This window comes from Gorilla gorilla, chromosome 4 (genome assembly GCF_029281585.2).
Source record: "Gorilla gorilla gorilla isolate KB3781 chromosome 4, NHGRI_mGorGor1-v2.1_pri, whole genome shotgun sequence".
NCBI classification, from domain to species: domain Eukaryota; kingdom Metazoa; phylum Chordata; class Mammalia; order Primates; family Hominidae; genus Gorilla; species Gorilla gorilla.
In genome coordinates, this window is record NC_073228.2 from 142,058,404 (window position 1) to 142,071,491 (window position 13,088).

Sequence of the window (13,088 nt, forward strand, 5' to 3'; positions counted from 1 at the left end):
GAGGCTGAGGTGGGTGGATCACTTGAGGCCAGGAGTTTGAGACCAGCCTGGCCAACATGGTGAAACTCATCTCTACTAAAAATACAAAAAATTAGTGAGGCGTGGTGGCATGTGCCTGTAGTCCCAGCTACTCAGGAGGCTGAGGCACAAGAATTACTTGAGGCTGGGAGGCAGAGGTAACAGTAAGCCAAGATCGTGCCACTGCACTTCAGCCTGGATGACAGAGCAAGACTCTGTCTCCAAAAAAAAAAAAAAAAAAAAAAAAAAGCAGCAGCAAAGTAAGGCTGAAAAGAGAAGCCTATGTAGGACCCATGAGATTCTTTGGGGCTTCGCTGAATAGTTACCTTGTCCTCAATGATGGCAATGATGTCTCCAACAGTCTCAAAATCCAGCTCTTCACCTGTGTAAGACACAGCAATATCCATCTTCTCAGCCAGATCTAATTCTTCCTTCCCGTCTATGCTGGGAGCCTTTGATCCAACAGGAGCCTCTGCTACCCCTGATCGAAAACACTCTTCTTTGATAGAATTGATGATCATGGATATTTCACTGCTGTCCATGGAAACAGTCACAGTATGTGGATCCCCCACAGCCTCCATGGGAACACAGTTGTCGGGTTGACTCACTGAGTAACAGAAAGAGAAAAGCATCTCAGAAGCTTATTGGGTACAAAGCGACCACCTTGAGATCACATAAGCGCTACAGACAGATGTCAAATATCCAGACACTTAAGGTCAGAAAGAGTCATCAACATGTGCCTATGTTTTCTTCTCCCCAGTTTTATCTAGAAAGGTGAGAACATATTCTCAAGCCTGCTCACATCTGTATACTTAGCCTCTTCCTGCAATACATAAATGCCCACCCACCTCTTCTCACATCTATTTCTAAGGATATTTATTTCTAAGGATAAAGATGGCACATGTCTATGTAGAACAGAGAAGAAGCATCTGAATTGGAGCTGATGCTCTTGGTCATTTTTCTCTAACTAAAGCTCAAAATGAAATTTTAGATCTAGTGGCTGCTCAGGGACGCACCTGGAGCTACACTTTCAGTAGTGGAGACAGCCGGAGCAGAGGATGGTGCTGGCAGCGCAGGCATCATGACAATGGTAGCTTGGGACACAGACTCTACAGGGGGTGGCACAAGTTTAACTGGAGGCTCACTGGCAACAGTAGTGAAGGAAGCAAGAGGTGTGGTGAACTGTGTAGGACCAGCTTCTAAAAGCCGGGAAAGAGTGGGAGCACCTAACGTATAAAGAGGTACACAAAATGAAGTAAGAAGAAAGCACATAAATAAGAAGCAATAGCTACTTGAAGACTCAACTAAGAAAATTCTTATGGTCTCAAAGGATGAGAGCAACTCCTGCACTGAATAAGTTCATCATCTATATCCTTACTCTAACCTTACTTAAGATCTTCCTCCAAGTTAGGAATGAACCAAAGCACTAGAACACACAACATATATAAAAAATGGGTGGTAAGGCTAGGTGCAGTGGCTCACGCCTGTAATGCTAGCACTTTGGGAGGCCGAGGCAGGTGGGTCACTTGAGGTCAAGAGTTTGAGACCAGCCTGGGCAACATAGTGAAACCCTGCCTCTACTAAAAATACAAAAAAAAAAAAAAAAAATTAGCTAGGCGTGGTGGTGGGTGCTGTAATCCCAGCTATTCAGGAGGCTGAGGCAGGAGAACTGCTTGAATGCAGGAGGTGGAGATTGCAGTGAGCCAAGATCGTGCCACCACACTCCAGCTTGGGTGACAGAGCGAGGCTCTGTCTCAAAAAAAAAAAAAAAACAACAACAACAAAGGGTGGTAATTTTTCCTCAGAGGAAAATTAATCACCAAGAAACGAAAAACTGGTATGAATAAATCTGTCACTTCTGCTGAAGTTCAGCATGTTGTAAACCACCCAAGTTCAATACCATTCAAATACCAATAAGGTTTGTATGGTATTCTATGGAGCTTTTTTTCTTTCCCTGCTTTATACTTTCTACCTCATTCAATTCTCATCACATCCTTGTGAAGTATATATGTTACAATAAAAAAGGAAACTGAGGCTCAAAAGCTAAGTTACCTATCCTAGGTCACAAAACCAATGTGTGGCAGGCCTGAGATTCAAGCCCAATTCTCTGGTTCCAAATCTTATTCCACTATTCTATAATCTTAGGTATCTCTAGCACCTTGATTTTGCAAGCCCTAAGAAAGCAGTTCAATATTACTCTCAATATCCATGCTGTGGTCAATCAGGGCTATCATTATCTTGAAGATAGATGGCTTTATAATATGGAGACTACATTGTTTACCAGGTAAAGTAGCTCCAAAAAAAAGTTAGAAAAAGTTGGGCTTTAAATCTAGGACTGACAACTGCTTAGTAACAGTGAAACTGAGGTCAGTCAATGTCAAGTTCAACACCTTTGAGGTTGATAAAGGAAAAGTGGTAACTTACCTGATGCAGCAGGGGAGGCTGCAACAGTATTGGGTGTTTGCTGTATCTCCCCACCATGTATCATGGGAAGGACCCCGCCTACCTCCAGGAGGACACCTGTACTGTTCAGGTGGCCAGAAGCCACAGCCATTTCACTCTCATTGACCTACCAGGGAAGAATAGAGGTGAAGGCTACACTCAAGCTTTCCTTTACTACCATTTCCCAACAAAGCTCCAGCAGTTGATCAAACTTCATGAAAACTAATAGTTAATATCCACAGAGAATAATTTAAGACCCAACGGAAACTCTAAACTATAATGTTCAAAACTTATTTGACAAGAGTTCTCTGGAGAAGAGAACCAAAATAATTGTGATTCAGATACCTCAGGACCCACGGGTACTATCAACTTACTGTATTTTTAAAAAATTAACATTTAATTAGGAGATCTTTTCCTCTTTTGAACTTTTATTCCCCATGTCACATTTTAGGTCCCAGGCACTCCCTTCCAAGTACTAAATCACCACAGCTCTCAAACACCCACAGAAGTCTCCATACCAGTCTGGGGCTAGTAGGCAGGAGGCTGCCCTTCTTCAAGAGCTCTGACAGCAGAGGGGAGGGGGGTGGAGTTGCTTTCTGTCCAAGCATCTTTTTCTGGGGTGAATCATCTGTTACTGGGGTCATGGGGGCTTCTAAGGGTGCAGAGCCTGGAGGAAGGGTGTCAGGAATCCCAGGAAACGAGGTGACTGGGGTACTCGGCAAAGTCCCAGGGGTTACCTAAGAGACAACAGAGAACCTTTATCTGACTTCTCAAACTATGGAAGGTTCCCTACTAATCTGTATGGGTTAGTGTGTCTAACTATTATTTTATTAGTCCTGAGTGGAATTGCCCAGAAACCCTCTATCCCTCCTGCTCTTAGCCATACTTTTCTTCCCCACAATCTTCTCTTTCATCCACTCCAACCCACAGTGACTCAACCATCCCACCCAACCTGCCTTTTATGAACTCCTTACCCACTACCAATATTACATTTACAAGGATTTTGTCCCTTATTTCAGCAGGAATTTCATAAGACTAGTATGAAACAATTTCTTAAAATAGTTTTTTACCTATCTCTCAAAAAGGTCAAAAGCCTCAATGCTTTTAGGTCCGTTCTTATCTCAGAGCACAGAACATGGTAAATTAAGTCTTTAGCATTCAGATCAAGAGAGGAAGTTGCCTGTAGGCCAAAAGTGGTTTCCTCATCACTCAGCTCTGCCGGCTTATTGCCCCTTCACTGATCAATTCCCACAGATGGAAATATACTCACCCCAGAGGTAGCCTCTTCCATAGTGGTTGGAGTCAAGTCCCCAAGTGGATAATCACCTCCTGGGGAGGCAGAATCTATAGGAGAGCGAACCATCACAGTGGGTAACCTCCGGGGGGGTGTTTTTACTGCTTGACGAGCTAGAACATAAAAGAGAACAATGTCCAAATCTTCAAGATTAAATAAATGAAACTTGACACTAGTCTGCTATTATACAATAAAGGACAAATAGGTATGTTGCGTTACTAAAGCAGCATAATGAGTTTGGATTAGAAAGCTTTAACACTTCTAGAGATGGATAACTTTTTAGCCTAATTTTTCCTAAGGGCAATTCTCACACTAAGAAACTCTTTTAACAATCTCAAACTACTTAATTATCCCAAAGGTCCTTGGAGTTGGAAAGTAGTTAAAACATCCTTTAATATTCTCTTTAGCAACTTATTAATCTTCTGCTTTTAAGAACAGGAAGGTCAGGTGCGGTGGCTCACGGCTGTAATCGCAGCACTTTGGGAGGCCAAGGCAGGTGGATCACCTGAGGTCAGGAGTTTGAGACCAGCCTGTGAAACCCCATCTCTACTAAAAATACAAAAATTAGCTAGGTGTGGTGGCAGCCGCCTGTAATGCCAGCTACTCGGGAGGCTGAGGCAGGAGAATCGCTTGAACCCGGGAGGGAGAGGTTGCAGTGACCCAAGATCGCGCCACTGCACTCCAGCCTGTGCAGCAAGAGCAAAACTCCGCCTGGGGGAAAAACAAAAAACAAAAACAGGGAAAGACCTCACTGGCACACAGCATGTATTCCTAGAGTTGTAAATGCTTAAATTTCTCCTCATCTAATGACTGAGCTATTCTCAATCTTTTCACAGGCCCTTGACTTCTAAAACATTATGTTCAATATCTCATCAAGCCTTTGTGTCCTGAAGTTAATTTAAGGTCTAGTGAGATCCGAGCACAACTCATGTTCTAGGAGTTTCTTCTTAAGACATTAAGGGATGTTTTTATTCTGGTAGAAGAGAAAACTGCAAGTAAATTTAAATCAATGGATTCTATGTTACAAAACAGTCCAACTGTCATTAGCATGCAGTACTGTGCAATCAATTGCTAAAGAGGCATACTAGGTTCAGCTTACCCTGGTATGCAGCATCTGTAGCCTTCCTCTTTACTTCAGCCTCCTCTTCTTCCAATTTCTTTTTCCTAAACAGGGAATTAAGGGTTAGATGCTAGACAGCTCTGGCTCCTCCCCAGAGTTCACAGAACCCTTACAAAGTAATTTTTTTTGCCAGGCCAGCACTTTCTGGAAGAAAGGCCTAAACAGGAATTCTAACCAGCAAAACAGTGAATTGGGGTATACTGCCTAACTCCCAGTTCTTCACCCAGGCAAACTATAGCCACTCTTAAGTTAGAACTAAGTTATGTTTTCATACTGAAATGTCCCATTATATTACCTTCTAGGACTCACTCCCCTCTCCCAGCCACCAAACCACTCTGCAGCTTTCCCCTTCCAGAATCTGTCTCAAGTCTAAAGGGATGGCAGTTGGAGGAAATAAGCCAGATTACTTGAGGGGAAAAGAGGGTAAAAAGAAAAGAAGCACAGAAGAACAATATAATATAACCCACATTGCAATGTCATTGCAAAGTTCATCCAGTCTGCTGTCCATGTGTCCAGCTTGAATTAGTTCTGCATCTCTCTTTAGCCGTCTATAGGAAGAAAGAGAGGTAGGTAGACTGGGTTTTTTAATCTGCTATTTTAAAAGTTCTGACCAGTACCAGAAGACAGTCCCTTATGTCTTTCTCAATTTTTTGGCATTCTCTCTGATAAGTACCTATATCTCTCCTGGGTTTCCTTTATCACTTTCTTTAGTTCTTCAACTCGCTCAGCAGTCAGTTTCCGAACAATAACATCTTCAACAGTTTCCACCACTTCTCCCTTTTCACCTCGTTTCCGTCTGTGGAAAATTGAAAAAAAAAAAAAATTCATATTCAAATAACAGAACATTTATCCCCTCTCCTACTTGCTTTTACCACTTAATCATAGATAACTTCTGCTATTTTTTATCATCCAGTATTATAACTAAGTATAAACCAGAATTCCTCAGTAAATACTCTCCACTAAAGAAATATGGCTGAAGTACCTGGCTTTGTACTCACTTTGGTGTCTCAGTGGTCTCTAAAAGCTCCGAGTACTGGGAAGCACAATGCTATTAAAAAAAAAAAAAAAAAGTGAAAATGTGATTAGCAAGCCTGGAAAGAAATGACCTTTCAAAGTTTCAAGAGATTAGAGTAAGATTTAGAGAAGAGAACTATATGTAAGATGGGAGTGGTTTACTAGGAGGGCAAGTAACTTTATAATCAAATCAGTTCAAAATAATCAAAACAAGGCACAGAAAAAGAGTCTTATGGACTGGAGTTTGTGCATTTGGGGAAAGGCAACCTAACTGCCAATATTTATAGCTAATATCTACCAAGTAGTTACTACATGCAAGGCACTGTGTTAAATGTTTTACATGTATTACTTCAATTAGCTTCACAACAATCCTGAAGCAACTCTTTTATCTCTATTTTACAAATGAAAAAACAGAGGATCATGGCCCAAAGTTTTTAGATGGAGTAATAATGAACCCAGATCTAATTCCCAAGCTTGGGCTCTTAACTGTTATACAACGCCAATAAGAAAGGTCTAATATGATCATACATGGATGGATTAGCAAACAGTAGGAAAAAGAAAAAGGTATTCTCAACTATTTTCCCACATCATGGTATAAAAGCTTTGTAACTAAAAGTCAGGGCCTGGTAGAGAACCTACTTTACAACCCAAAGACTGCTCTAAAAGAGCCCTTGCTTGGGAACTTACTTTTTGAGAGAACCAGTCTGGAGGGCGGCCAGGTTCTGCAAAGGGCTTGATTGCTCTGCTAACTGATACCCTACAAAATGAGGAAAGCTTTATTACACACCAAGCAGAAAACAATAGGAGAGGTATGCTGAGAGTGCAAGGCTTGGAGTTCAAACTTTGGAATAAAAAAGATGCGAATGGCCAGGCGCGGTGGCTCACACCTGTAATCCCAGCACTTTGGGAGGCCAAGACGGGTGGATCACAAGGTCAGAAGATCGATACCATCCTGGCCAACATGGTGAAACCCCGTCTCTACTAAAAATACAAAAATTAGTTGGGCGTGGTGGCATGCACCTGTAGTCCCAGCTACTCGGGAGGCTGAGGCAGGAGAATCTCTTGAACACGGGAGGCGGAGGTCACAGTGAGCCGAGATCTCGCCACCGCACTCCAGCCTGGGGACAGAGTGAGACTCCATCTCAAAAAAAAAAAGCCAATGAATGCGAGGTGTGCAATGGACCGTGCCTGTAATCCCAGCACTCTGGGAGGCAGAGGTGGGAGGATAGCTCAAGCCCAGGAGTTCAAGCCACCCAAGGAGATCCCATCCCTACAAAAAAAAAAAAAAAAAAAAAAAATCGACAAGGTATGGTGGTGCGTACCTGTGGCCTGTGGTCCCAGCTACTTGGGCAGCTGAGGTAGGAGGATCCCTTGAGCCCAGGAAGTCAAGAAGCTGCAGTGAGCCCAAATCGCGCCACTGCGCTCCAGCCTGGGTGACAGAGTAAGACCACCCCCTCCGCCATTCAAAAAAAAAGAACAGCATGTATAGTATATAATCATTTGTGTTAGAAAATGAGGCAGATGAAGGGGAAAAAGAAAATATTTGCTCACATAAACAAAATTTTGCTGGAGAGACACAAGAAACTGCTAACACTAGTAGACGGGGGATAGTAACGGGAGGAAGACACTGCATATAATTTTGAATCTTATGACTTAGTATCTGCTGATAAAATAATAAAATTTAAAACTTTTACTCAAGTATTCTTATACTATTTTTCTATGGCTGGGCGTGGTGACTCACGCCTGTAATCCCAACACTTCGGGAGGTCGAGGAGGGCAGACTGTTTGAGATGAGGAGTTTGAGACCAGCCTGGCCAATGTGGTGAAACCCCACCTCTACTAAAAATACAAAAATTAGCCAGGCATGGTGGCGTGCACCTTTAATCCCAGCTACTCGGGAGGCTGAGCCAGGACAATCACTTAAATCCAGGAGGTGGAGGTTGCAGTGAGCCAAGATCGTGCCACTGCATTCCAACCTGGGTGACACAGTGAGACTCCATCTCAAAAAAAAAAGATTCTTAACACTATTTATCTAATAAAAATGTGAGGAAATATACAGATTAGATTCTATTTCAAACCAGTTTACCTGTTTTGTTTGAAAATGAGCTCAGTTTATATACATATACAAATATATGTGATGTGTATACACACACGCACACACACACAAAACACACATTGTTTTTGTTTAGACAGTATCTCACTTTGTCACCCAGACTTCAGTGCAGTGGCACAATCATTGCTTGCTGTAGCTTCCACCTCTGAGGCTTAGGCAACCTCCCACTGCAGCCCCACCCAAGTAGCTGAAATCACAGATGCACCATCATGCCTGGCTAATTTTCTTTTTTGTAGGGAACAGGTTCTCTTATGTTGCCTCCCTGGCTCAAGCCATCCTCACACCTCAGCCTCCTGAGTAGCTGGAACTATAGGCACACACCACCAGACCTGGCTAATATTTTTGTGTTTTTTTAATAGTTTTGTCATATTGCCCAGACTGGTCTCCAATTCATGATCTCAAGCGACCTCCCGCCTTGGCCTCCCAAAGTTCTGGGATTACAGATGTGAGCCACTGCACCCAGCCCCATTCTATTCTCTAGTTCTGTGAGGTCTATTTTTCCTAGATTCCACATATAACTGAGATCATATGGTATTTCTTTATGTGTCTGGCTTATTCCACTTTACACACTATCCTCCAGGCTCAACCATGGAATCACAAATGGAGGATTTAATTCTTTTTTATGGCTCAACAGTATTCCATTGTGTGTGTGTGTGTATACATATATATATTTTCTTTACCCATTCATCTGTTAATGGATACTATAATAATTACCTTAATTGTGGATAGTTTCACAGATGTATATATATTTCAAAAATACCGTGCCTTACGCTTTAAATATGTGCACTGGCCGGGTGTCGTAGCTGATGCCTGTAATCCTGGCACTTTGGGAGGCCGAGGCAGGTGGATCCTCTGAGGTCAGGAGTTCAAGACCAGCCTGGCCAACATGGTAAAACCCTATCTCTACCAAAAAATACAAAAATTAGCCAGGCATGGTGGCAAAGGCTTGTAGTCCCAGCTACATGGGAGGCTGAGGCGGGAGAACCACTTGAACCTGGGAAGCAGAGGTTCCAGTGAGCCAAGATTGCGCCACTGCACTCCAGCCTGCGCAACAGAGTGAGACTCCATCTCAAAAAAAAAAAAAAAAAAAAGGTGCAGTTTACTGCACATCAATTATATCACAAAAAAGTTGTTAAAAGGGAAGAGATGTGACCTTTCTTACCAACCCCCTTCCTTCTTGTTGCATGGAACAAGGATATGATAGCTGAAGGTCAAGCAGCCACCGTGAACCATAAGATAACCAGAAGATAAACTATGCACTGAAGAAGGTGGAACAGAAAGAGAAGATCCTGAGCCTCTAATGTCACTGTGAAGTTGCTATGAGAGCTGTGGACTGCCTAGACTTCCTGTATGTGTGACAAAAAATAAACTCAAGTTTTTTTTTTTCTTTTTGAGATGGCGTCTTGCTCTGTTGCCCAGGCTGGAGTGCAGTGGCACGATCTCAACTCACTGCAAGCTCCGCCTCCTGGGTTCACACCATTCTCCTGCCTCAGCCTCCTGAGTAGCTGGGACTACAGGCGCACGCCGCCACACCTGATTTTTGTATTTTTAGTAGAGACGGGGTTTCACCGTGTTAGCCAGGATGGTCTCAATCTCCTGACCTTGTGATTCGCCCACCTCGGCCTCCCAAAGTGCTGGGATTACAGGCGTGAGCCACCGCGCCCGGCCTTAAACTCAAGTTTTTAACCAATTTCTTTGTTGCTACTGCTCTTTCTATACAGTGTTTTTGTTTTTATGGTGGCCACATATTACTTCAAAAATTAGATTTAAAAAACAAATAAAAAAATGCTAGGAAGCATGACAATCAGCAAAGTACTGAATTGTTTATAAATGTGGCAAGAGAGTTAAATTCATAATGGATGATTCAAAAGAAAGGGGGTGAGGGGCTGATACCGAGAAAGGTAAAATGATGATAGTCTAGGCTGGGAGTGATGGCCCACGCCTATAATCCTAGCACTTTAGGAGGCTAAGGTGGGAGGATCACTTGAGCCCAGGAGTTCAAGACCAGCCTGGGCAACAAGTGACAAAAAACACAAAAAATTAGTCAAGCATGGTGGCAAGGGTCTGTATTCCCAACTACTCAGGATGCTAAACTGGGAGGATCACTTGAGGCCAAGAGTTGGAGACCAGCCTGGGGAACATAGTGGGACCTCGTCTCTACAAAAACATAAATATATAAATTAAAAAAAAAAAAAGTCCAGCCTGGGCAACATGGCAAAACCCCATCCCTACCAAAAAATACAAAAATTAGCCAGGGGTGATGGCATGTGCCTGTAGTCCCAGCTACTCAGGAGGCTGAGGCCGGAGGATCACTTGAGCCCAGGAGGCAGAGGTTGCAGTGAACCAAGATCGCACTACTGCACTCCAGGCTGGATGACAGTGAGACCCTGTCTGCAAAAAAAAAAAAAAAAAAAAAAGTCAAACATAATAAAGTTACTATATAACCTAACCCAGCAATTTCACTCCTTGAATAAAAAACTCAAGAGAATTAAAAACATTGTCCACAACCTTGTACATGAATGTGCACATCATCAGCATTATTCATAATGGCCAAAAAGTGGAAACAACCCAATTGTCTATCAAGTGATGGATAAACAAAACTTCGTATATTCATACAACAGATTATTATTCAGCTAAAAAAGGAATTAAGTATTGATACATGCTACATAAGAATGAACCTTAAAAAGTGTTATGTCAAGTGATTAAAAAAAAAAAAAGAAGTCCAGAAGAGCACATATCATTCCATTTGTATGAAATATCCAGAATAGGCAAATCTACAGAGACAAGAGAGTTGGCTGGGTATGGTGGCTCACACTTGTAATCCCAGCACTTTTGGAGGCCAGGACTGGTGCATTACTTCAAGACCAGCCTGGACAAAACCTCATCTCTACTAAAAATACAAAAATTAGCCAGGCCACTCGTGGTGGCGCATGGCTGTAATCCCAGCTACTTGGGAGGCTAAGGCACGATAATCGCTTGAACCTGGGAGGCGGAGGTTGCAGTGAGCCAAGATCTCACTACTACACTCCAGCCTGTGTGACAGTGAGACTCTGTCTCAAATTAATTAATTAATTAATAGAAAGTAGATGAGTGCTTGCTTGGGGGTGGTGAGGAGGGGACAACATGGACTGACAATTAAGGAGTAAGGGGTTTTTCTTAGAATAAAATGTTCTAAAATTAGATTGTGGTGATGGTTGCACAACTGTGAATATACTAAAAACCATTATATTGTACATTTTAAGTAGGTTAATTTTATAGTATGTGAATTATATCTCAATAAAGCTGTTTAAAAAAAGAAATACAGCTGGACTGGTGGCTCACACCTGTAATCCCAGTAGGTTGGGTGGATCGCTCGAACGCAGAAGTTCGAGACCAGCCTAGGAAACATGATGAAACCCCCATCTCTACAAAAAAATAAAAAAAATTAGCTGGGCATGATGGTGTGCACCTGTAGTCCCAGCTACTCAAGAGGCTGAGGTGGAGGATCATTTGAGCCTGAGACATGGAGGTTGCAGTGAGCCAAGATCACACCACTGCCCTCCAGCCTGGGCCACAGAGTGCAACCTTGTCTCAAAAAAAAAAAAAAAAAAAAAATAGGCCTGGTGCAGTGGCTCACGCCTGTAATCCCAGCACTTTGGGAGGCTGAGGCAGACAGATCATGAGGTCAGGAGATTGAGACCATTGTGGCCAACATGGTGAAACCCCGTCTCTACTAAAAATACAAAATTAGCCAGGCATGGCCAGGCGCAGTGGCTCACACCTGTAATCCCAGCACTCTGGCAGGCCGAGGTGGGCAGATCACCTGAGGTCAGGAGTTCGAGACCAGCCTGGCCAACATGGCGAAACTCTGTCTCTACTAAAAAATACAAAAATTAGCTGGGCGTGTCCGCACCACTGCACTCCAGCCTGGGCAACAGAAGGAGACTCAGTCTCAAAAAAAGAAGAAAAAGAAAAGAAAGTCTACTTACAGCTTAATATGATTAACTATAGAAATCTACCAATGTGAAAGAGTATCTAACAATTTCTAAGACCCAGAAAAGCTGACATCCTAGATACCTTACCAATTTTGATCTCCACTTCTCATGACAGAAGATGCTAAACATAGCTTCTCTCGGATGGACCATGGCTCTGTGGGGCCAGTGCTTAGCAGCTTGTGTTCTGGGAAAGGGAGAAAAAAAAAAAAAAGCCTTGGAAACAACCACTGAGACTGTAGTGCTAAGCTCCAAAATCCCCAAAAAGAGGACTAAAAGCCTAATACAAAACATCCCAACTTGTTAGGACAAAGTGAGCTACTATAATCAAATCTTGATTTTCACCTCTCCAAGTGAAATATCACCAGTGACCGGGGTACCTATTCGTTGCATGTGAATTATTAACATTTTATTTCTTAAAACGCCATGGCTTGAAGCTCCGCTTTATTAAAAAACAGGGAATGTCAGATTAGGCAGTTCTCCCTAAAAGCCCAGTTTTAAGAATACTGGACTTTATTCCAGTTTAAACTTATTCAGGGCTTATTTCCCAGGAACCCGAGCGGCCAGCCCCTCCTACTACCCCGCCTCCCTCTTAGCATAAACTTGTTTACTTCTCTCAGATCCTCTACTCCAAATGTCGGGCGTAAAAGAGCTTTTCAGTCCAAAAAAAGAAAAATGGCTGAAATCCCCGAGATGCAATTTCCTGAGTGGCAAGAAAAGCTCATGGTTAAAAGACCCCACTTCCACTGCCTCACAAACGTCAGACAAAAAAATGAATGGCTCTTTGAGGTGCCGGTTACTCCGTCTGGCTCATAACATCTTTTCGTCTGCACGCCCAAGTTTCTAGAGTGCTTTTACGGTTAACCCGCATAGCTCCTAACACACTAGGATTCACTAAGCTGCTTCTCTCACACCTCCGCTCCCTCCCTGAGAAACAAGACCCCAGATTTCTGGGCCCCCAAACGTTGGTCTTCACGATGCTGTAGAGCGCAGGTCTCTGAAAACCCTGGGCTCTCAAGCAACCCACTTCTCCCACTCCCCAAGCATGTAAAAAAATATGGTGCCTAGCCTCGGATCTACAAACGCCTTTCACGCAAAACCTGCTCAGATACTCAC

General features: G+C 42.9%; 1 protein-coding gene across 10 annotated transcripts in view; it reads right to left on the minus strand.

Annotated features, from left to right (window-relative positions):
- The window catches only part of BRD8 (bromodomain containing 8), a 38,116-nt gene that overhangs the window by 24,885 nt on the left and 143 nt on the right, over nt 1–13,088 (minus strand). For 4 of the 10 annotated variants that reach the window (XM_019027323.3, XM_019027322.3, XM_055389124.2 and 1 more), the window contains exons 2-12: nt 12,063–12,159; nt 6,576–6,645; nt 5,873–5,922; nt 5,548–5,670; nt 5,342–5,422; nt 4,854–4,918; nt 3,731–3,867; nt 2,979–3,197; nt 2,443–2,587; nt 1,035–1,244; nt 345–625 (exon numbers count right to left, since the gene is read on the minus strand). In XM_019027323.3, coding sequence (XP_018882868.1) covers nt 345–625; nt 1,035–1,244; nt 2,443–2,587; nt 2,979–3,197; nt 3,731–3,867; nt 4,854–4,918; nt 5,342–5,422; nt 5,548–5,670; nt 5,873–5,922; nt 6,576–6,645; nt 12,063–12,159 — 1,478 coding nt within the window. The remainder of the gene's footprint in view (nt 1–344; nt 626–1,034; nt 1,245–2,442; nt 2,588–2,978; nt 3,198–3,730; nt 3,868–4,853; nt 4,919–5,341; nt 5,423–5,547; nt 5,671–5,872; nt 5,923–6,575; nt 6,646–12,062; nt 12,160–13,088) is intronic. The other 6 variants (XM_055389125.2, XM_019027324.3, XM_055389123.2 and 3 more) reach the window with 3 other exon arrangements.